Source organism: Sapajus apella, unplaced genomic scaffold (assembly GCF_009761245.1).
Source record: "Sapajus apella isolate SASKATOON/1434 unplaced genomic scaffold, GSC_monkey_1.0 scaffold32, whole genome shotgun sequence".
Classification (NCBI taxonomy): domain Eukaryota; kingdom Metazoa; phylum Chordata; class Mammalia; order Primates; family Cebidae; genus Sapajus; species Sapajus apella.
In genome coordinates, this window is record NW_022436972.1 from 22,425,267 (window position 1) to 22,439,185 (window position 13,919).

At 36.4% G+C, this 13,919-nt stretch overlaps 1 protein-coding gene across 14 annotated transcripts in view; it reads left to right on the forward strand.

The window, feature by feature from the left end:
* Positions 1–13,919, forward strand: part of ENOX1 (ecto-NOX disulfide-thiol exchanger 1) — a 619,252-nt gene that overhangs the window by 328,461 nt on the left and 276,872 nt on the right. For 3 of the 14 annotated variants that reach the window (XM_032294758.1, XM_032294765.1, XM_032294757.1), the window contains exon 3: positions 13,220–13,366. The exons of the other annotated variants lie outside the window; for them this stretch is intronic. In XM_032294758.1, coding sequence (XP_032150649.1) covers positions 13,279–13,366 — 88 coding nt within the window. In that variant the 5' untranslated portion in view covers positions 13,220–13,278. The remainder of the gene's footprint in view (positions 1–13,219; positions 13,367–13,919) is intronic. 14 annotated transcript variants of the gene reach the window in all.

The window sequence follows — 13,919 nt, forward strand, 5'->3', positions numbered from 1 at the left end:
AACCTAAAATGCAATAAAATAAATAAATGGGAAAAAAAAAAGATTTATTATATAAAAAAAAAAGAAAGGTATGATTCTGAACTTTGTATGGAAATACAAAGACTCAAAATAGCCAAAACAGTCTTGAAAAAAAAACAATGTTAGAGGACTCACAGTTCCCAATTTCAAAACTTCTTGCAAAGCTAGAGTAATCAAGAGTCTTTGGTGCTGGCAGAAGGATAGACAGATTAATGGAATAGAATAAAGAATCCATGAATAAACGTATACATCTATGGCCAATTGATTTTCAAAAGGGTTCCAGAACAATTCAGTGGAAGAAAGAATAGTCTTTCAACAAATGGTTCTGGGACAACTGGATTTCCACATGTACTAATAATACAAGATGATGAATTTGGATGCTTGTATCACACCATATACAAAAATTCACTCAAAATGATCAAGGATTTAAATGTAAAAGCTAAAACTATGAAATTCTTATAAGAAAACATAGATATAAATCTTTATAACCTTGGATTAGGTAATAGTTTTTGGATGAAATACCAAAAGCATATACAACAAAAGAAAAATATAGATAAATTAGACTTTATCAAAATTTTAAACTTTTGTGCTTCAAAGAACACTATCAAAAAGTGAAAAGAGAACTCAAAGATGGAAGAAAATATTTGCAAATGTTATATTTAGTAAAGAGTATACAGGACATGTGAAGAACTTTTACAATTCCATTAAAAAGGCAAATAACCCAATTTAGAAATGGTGAAAAGATATGAACAGATTTTGTCCAAAGAAGATATTATAAATGGCCAATAAGCATATGAAAAATTCCTCAACATTATTAGCCCTTAGACATGTAAATCAAAACTGCAATGTGGTACCACTTCATACCCACTTGGATTACTATTTTAACTGTCAAATTATTATAGTCTAACTTTTTTAGACAGTAAATATAGTAATATAGTATATAGTAATGTAGTAATTGTCTAAAAATGACAGACAATAACAAGTGTTCACAAGGATGTGGAAAATTTTGAACTTAACATGCATTTTGATGGTATTGTAAAGTGCTATAACCACTTTGATAAAACACCTTGACATTTTCTCAAAAAGTTTATCATAGAGTTATTTCATTCCTAGGTGTAGACCTAAGAGAACTGAAAACATACATTCATGCAAAATTGTACATGGGTGTTCATAGCAATATTATTCCTAATAACCAAAAGAACAGACAACCCAAATAGCCATCAGCTAATGAATGGATGAACAAAATATGATATATGCATGCAGCAGAATATTATTCAACCTAAAATCAGAATGACATTTGCATGCTGCAAAATGGATAAACCTTGAGAACGTTAAGAAGTCAGACAAAAAGACTATATATTGTCTGATTCCATTTATATGGAATGTCCAGGATAGGCAACTCCATAAGGACAGAAAGTTGGGTAGTGGTCATAAGGGACTGGGTTGGGGGAATGGGGAGTGACTGTTGTACTGTTAATGGGTACAATACTTCATTTTGAGTGATGAAAGATTCTGGAGTTAGAAAAGAAGAATGGTCGCACAACCTTGTGAATGTACTATAAAGCATTGAACTGTACACTTTAAAAGAGTGAACTATACATTATAAAAATTATATCTCCAATAAAAAAGTTTTTGCAAATATATAATTTTTGTAAATATACTTACTAGTCCTGATAGTTGTTTGGTAGGTTTAATGGGATTTTTTATATAAAATATACCATTCAGTCAGTTTGTTTCTTTCTAATTGCTGTAGTTTTTCTTTCTTTTTATTATAATGACTCAAACTTCCTATAAATGCTGAGTAGAAGTGGTGAGGGTGGACATCTTTGTCTTGATCCTGATTTTATGAGGAATTTTTTATTAACAATTGAGTATAATGCCCACTGTAGGATTTTCAGAGATGCATTTTATTGTATTAGGGAAGTTCTCTTTCATTTCTAGTTGATGAGCATTTTTTTAAAATCCTTAGTGGAATTTTACTTTTTTCAAGTTTTTTTTCGTTTCCATTGAATTGTCATATAGTTTTTCTCTTTTATTATTGGAATTTTCCTCTGTCCCTTATACCTGATACCAAAGAAATTGACAATATAAGTAGAGAATCCCACAACAGATTATAGAGGCTAGGGATACAAGTGGCTAGAATCAATCCTACCAGCATTCCTTTAACTGGAACTAGACCAAAATACAAAGGGTCGTGAGAATTATAGTCTTCCTGGGTGCCTTGGAGAAGTATGAAATGATTTGATGAAAACAGCAATTAGAGTGATGGTAATTAATAAAAATAAAGCCCTTTTATATATTATTATTTTAAAGTAACAGAAATCTGTCTTCAAAAGAACACCCAAATACTGAGGTTGAACAAATAAATGAATGATTGGTAGGTGGTGCAAGCCAGGTTTCTCATTGTCAGGGCAATTGCAATAAGTTAGGAGACTGGGCTGCAGTAAACCCTGTAATGGGTTAGAGTTGGACATGTCAGATAACTTCATGTAAGCCTACCTATTGTTTAGTTTCATAAATATACATATGGTCAGATGCAGAAACAATTATAGATATGTTTATATACCTGGGTTGGAATATGTATTTATACTTCTTGGCTCTTTCTGCCGAGGGGGCCTAGGAGCAGTGATACCTCAGTAGCATCAAGCACATGCAGTGCCCAGATCTTGGTTTCTAAATATTATTCTCCAATAATAGAAACTAGAGATCCTCAGAGAAATGACTGAGTCTGTGGATGGGACAGTAAAAATACAAAATCTTGGAGCATGTGGTATGCCTTAAAAAAGTGCTCAAAAAAACAAAAGGCTACAGGAACCAATTTAATAGAGCTCCCAGAGACCAAAGCTGGAAAAGTTTGAGCCACAAAATAAATAACATCATATTTCATTATAACCCACAGTATAAAATAAATATGTCTGAGTCATCCTAATATAAATAAGTGATTGAACCAATAAATTAATAGAGTCTTTCTTCTAAAAGAATTCCAAATAGTACAGGTAGATATATTCCCCTTCAGATAATGAAGCTTATCCTCTCCCTTAAATGTGGACTGGATTTATGACTGGCTTCCAAAGAGGGGAAATAGTAACTTTACAATGAAAAAGCCTAGTAAACATTACCTTAACCAGGTGATCAAGGTTAACATCACCATAAGTCAGGCTGATGTCATTTGCCCGCCCCTGATGTGATGTGATGAGAAGTTTACCTCACCTGGGTGACATTCTTCCCAATAACCCTAATCAGTCAAAGGGAAAAACATTAGCAACCCAAATGTGAGGGACATGCTGTAGAAATACTTGGCTAATACACCTCAATACTGTCAATGTCATGGGAAGCCAGAGAAGACTGAGAAACTGTCACAGACCAAAAAAGACTGAAAAGACATGATGACTCAATGCAATGTGATGTCCTAGACTAGACTGGATCCTGGAACAGAGAAAGGACATTAGCAGAAAGACTGGTAAAATCCAAATGAAGTTTGGAGTTGAGTTACTAGTAATGCACCAGTGTTGGCACCTTAGTTGTGACAAACGTGTTGGGCCATGGTAATGTGAGGTGTTAACGCTGGGGCAAACGAGGGCAGGAGTATGTAGGAACTCTTTGTATTATCTTTGCAACATTTTCTGCAAATTTAAGATTATTCCAATATAAAAAATTATTAAAAACTGTAATAATAATAAGACCTCAAATATGAAACAGATATTGGCAAAGCTCTTGTGGCATGAGTAGGGGTACAAGGCCTGAGTCCTGACTGCTCAGCCTCTTCTCACTCCTCACTCCCTTCCAGGCTCCCTCCCTCCTTCCTCGGGTCTCCAGGGTTGTCTGTCACGCACTGTGGAAAGTACTGCCCTAAAGAATTAAATGCAAACTTCTCAACATGTCTTCTGGGGCCCTTCATGTTCTCACCCTTGTCTAGCTTTCAGTTTCATCATCTGTTGACTTCTTGCCTCCTATATTTATTTCTGTATTTTTATTTCCTTCATATATTTTGAAGGCACTTTCTTTTCCTCAAGCAGATCATGGCCTTCTTGTTGATTTTGAACATGCTATTTTTTTTCAGCTTGGAAGACCATTCTTAAACTTATTCACCCTCAAAAACTCTTCAGAAATCATCTTAGAATTCAGCTTAAGAGTGAGCCTTCTCTTGAAAGGCTCTAAGGCAAAGGGACACATATCTGAAACATTTCTACAATAGCATGTGATTCTTCCCAGCTGCCTGCGTGCGTGCCTGTAAGCATTCCTCTTGCCTGCAAATAGTCTACAGTGTCCTTAAGGAGATGTCATTCATCTCTCTCTGCCAAATGTCAAGCACGTTGCTTGCACGTAGTACGTATTCAATAACTGCCAAATAAATGAATGAATGGATGAATAAATGAAGAGTAGCAATTTATTGAAATTAGATTATTTTCTTTTTTGTAGGCTTTTAATTTATTTGAACCTAGTTGTCATGAAAATACAAATTCAACATTTTAATAAGCAAGTTGATCCCACTTTGCCAGTTTAAAAGAAAAGCATTGGCTTTTCAGGAGTAAGTACTAGCCTCAATTCAGCCAGCATGTATACAACATATTGAGAGTGGCTGAGTATTTTTTTCTTTAAATAACAAAAACTCTACGTGGCGCGTACTTTACAGTCAATGAAATAGGTACTGTAATGTTGCTTTTTCAGTCTGCTGGTGTTTGAACTAGTTGTCAGTAAAGCTAACTGCATACATTTATCTTCATTAGACATTCCGAGGTGATGCTTTTGGATGCAGGTGGCCCAGCTCTTCCCAGGCACTTTAATTTGCCAATTATTGTACCCACTATCTGTAGAACACATAGTGATTAGTTTCACATTTTGCTCACTGGGCAGCTTAATGTTCTCGTCACCTTACATTGAGTTTTAAATGTGCAAAGCACAAAGAAAGTGAAACGTGTTTCTTGGACTTGGGGGTGGTGTTGGCTGTCATGCCTAGTAACTTGAATTACTCCTGGATATAGAAATTAAAAAGCCTGGTTCATTAACCAAGAATAAAATAATCTGACAAAAGTGCATCAAAAAAGGCAACACGAGTATGTGTGCATAAAGGTTAGATGCATCTTTTCATTTTCTTTCACAAAAGCATCATTTGCTAGCATGTGGGATCTGAGTACTAGTTTGCTGGCTTAGATTACTACCGTTTAAGAGAGAGAGAGAATGGCAGGATCTTGTTTAGAAAATAGCATTCCATCTTCAGAATTTTTTTCTTAGAGTATTCTAAGGCAACATAAGTCACCCAAAACAGAGGATGAGAGGCATCGATTTTTAGCATAATGACCATTCAGTACCTTACGTTTTGGACAATTTTGCTCTATTGCCAGAGAAAGTTGAGAAGTTCCCTTTGGAACAATCCAAAACCACACTTAGCAGTTTCGTCTGATGTTCATTTGTTTAATTTCCTGGAAGTGAGGTTTACTCATTTATGGGGACTTAACCTAGTGTCATTATTAGCAGAAAAGATTATTTAACATTTTTAAAAAACATGGGAAAATGCCAGGCACATGGCGTCCCAAACCTAAACTTTATTTGCTACCCTCTTGAAGAATTTGTTTGCATATAATGTTGTTCACACCAGTGATAACAGAAAATGTATTTAATAACTACTCAGAATTAATATGCTATAGTATGCATGGCTGCCTAATTTAATTTATCTCTGATTAAGCCTATTATGTTTGAGATCACTTTACAGAAGAGATTTTTTTGCCAGCTGTAAGCTTATTTGAATTGTAATATAAGTTAATAATGTGTGAAATAACCAGTGGTGCCTACTTCTAAATGTTAATTTTGCCAACTGACTTCCTGAGTTGCATACCAAGACCATTAATGGGCATTTAGTTAATATCTTACATGAAGACCAGCTATTGGAATAAATATGAGAACTATTTTAGGAGGCAAAGACAAATGGCACAGAAATTCTTTAATTCTGAAATCCAGTGGAAAGGCTCTTGCCTTATAAAAGTAATTGGAAATCAGTGACTGATAATCACATGACATCACATATAAGGTAACACATACCTTTTACATAAGTTGTGTTCTAAATGTATTTCTTCAATACTAAATCATCTCACTGGATCAAATAGAGTGGGACCCTCAGGTGTCTGGCAGTGATCCATGCAGCACCTGCCTCACTGTCTGGGTAGTCAGGCCTCTCAAGTGGGCCCAGCACCAGAGGGAAGGGACTTGGGCTATTGCTGTTTAGTTGCTTGTTCTCCACATTATAGACCAAGCTTTGTATGTTTATCCAGAACCAACTGTATCATCAGTCAGTCTAATCCCCTTTTTCAATGTCTTAAGTAAGTAAAAGTGATTGGGCTAATTACATTCCCTTGCACAGCAGTTGGCCTCATACAAGGTTCTGTGTATCCTTAGATACAGTTTACATGGCTTAGAATGTGAACTGTATTATTTGTATGCATGCTTAACTTTGGTAAACTGATTCCTCCCTACCCATTCTCAAACCGCTTTTCTTCCTTTTTATATTTCTTTTTCTGGCTTTTTTTTTTTTTTTTTTGAGACAGAGCTGTGCTCTTGTCAACCAGGAGTGCAATGGCGCAATCTCACTTCACCGCGACTTCCACCTCCCAGGTTCAAGCGATTCTCTTGCCTCAGCCTCCTGAGTAGCTGGGATTACAGGTGCCCACCATCACACCTGGCTATTTTTTAAATTTTTAATAGAAATGAGGTTTCACCATGTTGGCCAGGCTGGTCTCAAACTCCTGACCTCAGGTGATCCACCCGTCTCGGCATCTCAAAGTGCTGGGATTACAGGCATGAGCCACCACACCTGGCCCTTTTTCTGGCTTTCTAATTAAAATTCCACCCAGTACTCAAAGCCCCTGAAAATCATACCTGCTCTGTGAAGATTTCCTAACCATCCCAGGCCATGACCACATCCTCACTCGTTGGTGGTGGGATCATTTGCCTTGATCATGTAGTCACCTTTCCTGTATTCTACTTATAGACTCTAGGAGGACAGAGTCCTTGTAATTTAAATTCTTATAGCCCCATGTTGCCTAATACCATTTCTTGTAAGAAAGAAACTGTCAATAATGGTAGTGATTGATGTTCAGAATACAAACATGACATCAGAATACAAACATGACAAGGGAGAAGCTTATGTATCATGAACCCTAGGTGAATAAATAAATGTAGGGGAATACATAAATAAAGTCAGTTTGCAGGTTCTCATTTGTTTAAAATTTGAAGTAGAAACTTGCATGTAATAATTAACAAGTCAGAGATCACAAAATAGATTTCTCCTTGCTTTGAACAGCTCTTGCTAGGCGTATAGTTTGAATCTCAGAATGTGTGTAAAGCGGTGTTTCTAACCCTGACTTACATGAGGATTGGCTGGGGAACTTCAAACATGTATGCCCATGACAAGGGCTCACCTTCGAATAAGTTAAATCAGGGAGCACTATCTTTTTAAAAAAGCTAACCAGATGATTTTAGTAAGAAACCAGCATTGAGAACCACTGGTGTAAAGGAAACATAAAGGTCATTAAATTCATTTATCCATCTGGTGTTTGATTACTATATACAGCTGTTTAGCAATGAAAGAAGAGTGTTTCTAATAGGATTAAAATTGCAGCTCTCTGGTGCAGGTTTCCATGCCATATCCAATCCTTCTCTCAAGCTAACACCCAAGGTGACCTACTGTCTTTGTTTGTAGAGCACTGTCCCATTTTTAACACAGAAAGTTCCACATAGCAGGAAACTCCTCTTTACTGGGCAAACCAGGGCAGTTGGTCAGCCTACTACCTACACACTTATTACTTGGATACCACGGAGGTATTTTTGGATAAATTTCCTCTTCAGAAACAGGAAGTGGGGTTTCTGGTATAATTTTTAGTGGAAAAATATAAACAGATCACTTTAAAACCTTAGCAGCCTTGAGGGGAAAGAGACATATTAAGAGAAAAATGGAAAACATTGCAATATGTTCTCATAGAATTTCTGCAGTTAAGATGAAGGAGGGGGATTATGGCATGTAATTAATTAAAGAACATAAAAAGATTCACTTTTATCTCTGTTATATAGGAAAATTAAGGATAACTTTGTTAACATAAGAAAGCATGGAGCAAAAATCCCAAACTTGTAAATATAATTAGACAATGTGCTCCTTGAATATAGTTTTGTTTTGCTTTGGTTTGGTTTTGACATGGAATCTCGCTCTATTGCCCAGGTTGGAGTGCAGTGGTACAATTTCAGTGGTACAATTTACTGCAACCTCTGCCTCCCGGGTTGAAACAACTTCCCTGCTTCAGCCTCCCAAATAGCTGGGACTGCAGACGTGCACCACCACATCCGGCCAATTTGTTTTGTAGTTTTAGTAGAGACAGGGTTTCACCACATTGGTCAGGCTGGTCTCAAACTCCTGACCTCGTGATCTGCCTCCCTCAGCCTCCCGAAGTGCTGGGATTTTAGGCGTGAGCCACTGCGCCCAGCTGAACATAGTTATTTTTACAAAGAAGAAAACAAAGGGTTATTGACAGCTACATGGAAAGTTACTGACAGAACTAACATGTGGCTTCTAGATCATTTTCCGGTAGGATCTTTGGCTTTTTCCTACTATACATCCTTTTAGTCCCAGTGACATTTCACATAGTACCTTCCTTTCAGATAAAAATAAGTGTTGTTAGATTGATAGAAAATGAAAATATTTTAATAGCAAAAAATTGTAGCCATTTGTTGTATAATGATAGCAATAACTTTTTTTCATCATGAATGTCCACTTGAGTTTTATGCTGATTTTGTGGTATAGTCCTGCAACCTAAGGATTAACTTATCTCAATTATTTTCTGTTTTGGTCACGGTGATCGCTGGATAGTCAGTCTGACCACTACATAGTCGATTCATTTTACTTATTGATTGCAAAAATTTCCAGAGATGCCCTAGTCATTTAACTGTCTTTTTAACCAAATCAAGTCCACTATGCAGCAATTCATTCAATGGTTTAATGTTCATCTGTCTAAAATGTTGATGGTACCACATAGGGACAAGATATCAAGCTATACTTAGAAATACCTCATTTCATGGAAATCATAATAGATTTTTCTCACTAAAATTGGTATGCTGCTATAGGAGGAAGCATCAATCAATAAAAATTATAACATATTCTGTTTTCCTTTTCTTCCTTAAAACATTTAGCTGAAGTTGTAGAAATTCAGAGAAACATATGTTAGAGTGGGAAGTTGCAGATCAAATCATCCAGTCTTTTCCAAAGTATGTCAATAAATATTACCTGTAAGAAAAGAAAAATGAGGGAGAGTCTGTAGTTGAGTCAGTTTGCATAATGGAAGGTAAAACAAAATGGAACAGGTCCCTTGAATATACTCATATGTATTTCAAAGCATCAGTAATGGAGCGGGGAGCATGAGATGATCAAGGTGTGTTTCAGAATTGTCTAACCGCAGAACTCTTTGTCGTGAACACTTGGAGGGACTTCATCTAACCTCCTAATTTTGTAGTTAAACAAATAGAATTTTAAAGGGGTCAAGAAACTGATCCTGGGTCACATACTTTCTTTTATTGTTTTTGTCCAGACCTCCTTTTCCTCTACTTTTATATTGCTTTTCCTAATTTTCTGTAAAAGCTCTGCAAACCCCTTTTCAGTGGATGACTGATGCGTTGCTTCCAGGTGACCAGCTTACCGATGATGGGATGCTGAACAATGGAAATGAAAAACTAGTCACTTGGAAAAGATGTACTTTTTAGACAGTTTAAGGTTTCAATATCATCTCATATTCTGATTTGAATAGCTTTTTTTAAATTGGGCACCTACAGTATGCCAGATTATTTTTATGCATTGTATGATTTAATTCTCATAAAATCCTGCAAAATAGAGAATATGTCCATTTTCCTATTGGGGAGTTTATTTAGTACAGAGAAGACTGGAGATTTAAAACAAGGTCAGTCTGACTGTAAAGTTGAACATCTTGTTAAACTCAAAGATATGATGACAGCTACATTGGAAGTGATATTGTTGATAACATAGTTAACTTTTTTAAGAAAGTTATTGGTCCATAATTGAGTATGACAAAGAATGGAGAGGACTACATAATTTGAGGTAGACACATTTGTAAGAAATATACTCAGGAAAATAAACATATCTTCAAGTTAAAGGATGACCTACAAGCTGACATAAATTTCTTTCGGGGATGAGGGGAGGAATACACACATATATACCTTGGTGCATACATATATGCATACCTTCTTGAGCCAAAAAATAGATACATTTCAGGGCGATAAGAATCAGTATATAGTTAAAAGTTAATCTGGACATGTAATTGTGAGAATTTATTGTATGATAGATTTTGTTGCAGGCTATACTGCTTTCATATGCATTTTGGGTATATTTTTATTGAATGATAAAATGGAGTGTGACCATTAACCTTCAATGATATAAATTGCTCAACTGCCTTCTAAATCAGTGATCATTATTTGGAGTTATCTTAAAGTGAGATGATTTTCTGAAATTTCTCTTCTTATTTAGTAAATGTACACAGCTTTTCTTAGTATAGTTATTTAGTTGGGCCAGTCTTCCTGCTGTTCTATTTTAAAATCTTTTATGTCTGTTTTTTACTCCTTCCCCCCGACCTTTCTCCTTGCTTTCTTCCTTCCTCCTTATAGCCTTCCTTCCTTATTGATAAATTGATGTGCATCTACCTCAAATTGATTATTTGCCCAAACTTGTGGAGCCAAGATAACAAAATGCTGTTGTCTTGATAAAGATAACATTTATGGAAAGTCAACTTGACTTTGTCTGATAATCCCTAAAAAATAACAGAGAAGTAAAATGATTTTGTCAATACCCTCCTTAAAAGTAGTTGTGAGGTGGTTAGTAGTTGATTTCAGGAAACACATAAAGTTCTCTGGACAAACAAACTAGACCAAAACAAAATACATAAGTACATATAACTATGAAGTAAAATATATAACACTAGAAACTTCTGGTTTTATTAGATTGAACACATGCTTTCATATCTTCCTGTTCCAGAAATCTCTCTAAAATTATTCTCTCTAAAATTAGTAAAGAATAAAAAATAAATCTCACTAAAATTAGTACAGAAGTTAAACTATAAAACAGGGATACAAAGCAAATGAGAGAAAACAAAGAGGAGATGCTACTGAACGTGAGATACCAGTCAACTTGTGGAAGATGGCAGAGTGAAAGAGGAGGAAAAGCTGAGGTTCCCTGAGTCAAGCCTTCAGATTCTTGCATGGGACACTGCAGAGGGTTAGGAGTCATGAGACTGGAAGAAGGAGGATTGATTGCCTGGAGTTTCAGAGCAGCATAGTATATGGAGTAATTAGGCCTTGCCCTCCCTAGCTCACACTGCCACTACCAATTCCCCCATCTCTATGTGAGGCATCGGAGTTGGGCTACATTGAATCAGAGATACTCTGGACTCAGAAATCAGGCCCAGAAGAGAGAATGAAACTCCACAGAGAGAACAGGTGAAACCCTCCTGGACTATTTCCCTGACATTGCTCCAGGAAACCTACACCTAGGGACTGCCTCCTTAGACAGGGGTTTAGAGATTCTTATCTGCAGAAACGCAATAGTCCGAAAAATGACTGATTGGCAGAGTCCCATTGAAATGGTTAGATTCCCCACTATGTTACCTCAGAGGGATGCCAGTCAAGGAAAAAGCACAACCTTTCTACACTCAGGGTTTCCCTGGGAAACTAGACCCACTGTTTTTAAATACAAATGAATTGTTTGTTTCATATATAATGTATATATGTAAAATAAACATATATTTCTTAAATATAAATGAGTAATAAAGGGCCATCAGATATTTGAGAATATCTACTCACATAAAATGTAAACTAACATATAGAGATCAAAACAGAGAAAGGGACTAAAGGGGCTCAGAGAAAATACAGATATTTCAGGAAACAATTGAAAAGCTTTTAAAAAAGCTTTGAGGCCGGGTTCGGTGGCTCGCGCCTGTAATCCCAGCACTTTGGGAGGCTGAGGTGGGTGGATCAACTGAGGTCAGGATTTCGAGACCAGCCTGACCAATATGGTGAAACCCCATCTTTAAAAAAAAAAAAAAGAAAGAAAGAAAGAAAGAAAAAAAAAGCTTTTGAAAAGCAAATGAAAAGCTTTTTATAGTAACTTCAGAAAGATGAGAGACACTGTTATATCTATAAAATAAAAAGTATTATATAAAACAGGAATAATTAGAAAATAAGGAGGTATTGGAAATTGAACTTATGGAAGAATGTAAATGATTCAAAGGTATAGAAGTCAAACTTTCTAGAAAGTAGACAGTCCAAACGTTTTCACACTGCTGATACAGACACACCCGAGATGGGGTAATTTATTTTTAAAAAGAGGTTTAATGGAATCACAGTTTCACATGGCTGGGAGATCTCACAATCATGGTGGAAGGCAAGCAAAGAACAAAGTCACATCTTACATGGTGGCAGGCAAAGAGACAATGAGAAGCAAGCAAAAGGGGTCTCCCCTTATAAAATCATCAGATCTCATGAGACTTATTCACTCTCATGATAACAGTATGGGGAAAACCACCACCACGATTCAAGTATCTCCCACTGGATTTCTCCCACAACACATGGGAATTATGGGAGCTACAATTCAAGATGATATTTGAGTGGGAACACAGCCAACCATGTTAAATGGAGATGGGGTGAGGTGGAGGTAAGACATGGAGTGGATTAATCCATGAGGTTCCACATTTTGCCATAGGCAGCCAGAAGGAGAAAACAAGAAAAAAATGGTTGAGAGACAAGTACCAAAGAATAATAGAAGAATAATAGTCAAAATGGAACAATACTATTCTCCAGATTTTAAGAGACCATAAAGTGCCCAAAATGATAGGTAAGAAAAGAACCATTTGCTCACTGTGGTTCTTCATTCTGAGACTTCAGAATATCAGGATTAAAAAGAAGATTCCAAAACTTTCCAGAGGAGTAATACAGGTCACATGTGAAAGATCATGCATGGTAAAAGGAATAGTAGTGGCCTGAGATTGCAACACTGGAAGCCAAAATACAATGAAGTACAGCCTAAAAATTCTGAGGGAAAATTACATTTTACTTAGCATTCAATTACAAGCGTAACTCACAAACAAGTATGAGAGTAGAATTAAGACATTTTCAGACACACAAGGTCTCAACAAATTTACCTCCCATGTACTTTCCTCAGGAAGCTACTAGAGAATGTGCTCTACAAAAATGAGGATGTAAACCAACAAAGAGGAAACCATGGGATCCAGGAAACGGGGGCTCCAACACAGGAGAGAGGCACAGGGATTTCGCAAGATGGTGTTAAAAAGAAGCCCCAGGACAACAGGTGGGCAGCTGGCCTGGAAAAACCTTAGACCAGAGGGACTGGACGGGAGGCTCCTCCAGGGAAAAAGAGATCCAGTAGACTAACCAGTTGGACTAATTGTGTAAAAAATGGTTTTAATATAAGTTTAGTAGTTCTTGTGGCTAGTTCATGAACAATTTATGATAGATACACAAAAGAGGTAAGTGAAATAAAAGACAACACCAGGAAGAACAAGGTGTTGGACAAGACTGAACACATACTCTTTTACTGCTTGTCTCAGTAGTAAACAATATTACATGGTCATAGTAAGGTAAACTAGAATATCACTTTAACCCCAAATTGCCATTTAACTCACTGGAAAGGTCGGGGAAGAAACCTGGGAAGCCTGTGATAGTATTGGAGTGCTAAATTTTCTTTACTTTGCATAGTGGTAAGGCAGATAATCTCTAAAAATGATAAGGTAGTATCAGTATACACACAATACTTAAGTATAGGGATGTAAATATCATAGTTAAAAGTGGTTTCCTCTCCCATGGTGAAATTCAATCTCCCAACTTACATTTGCTGGATGGTG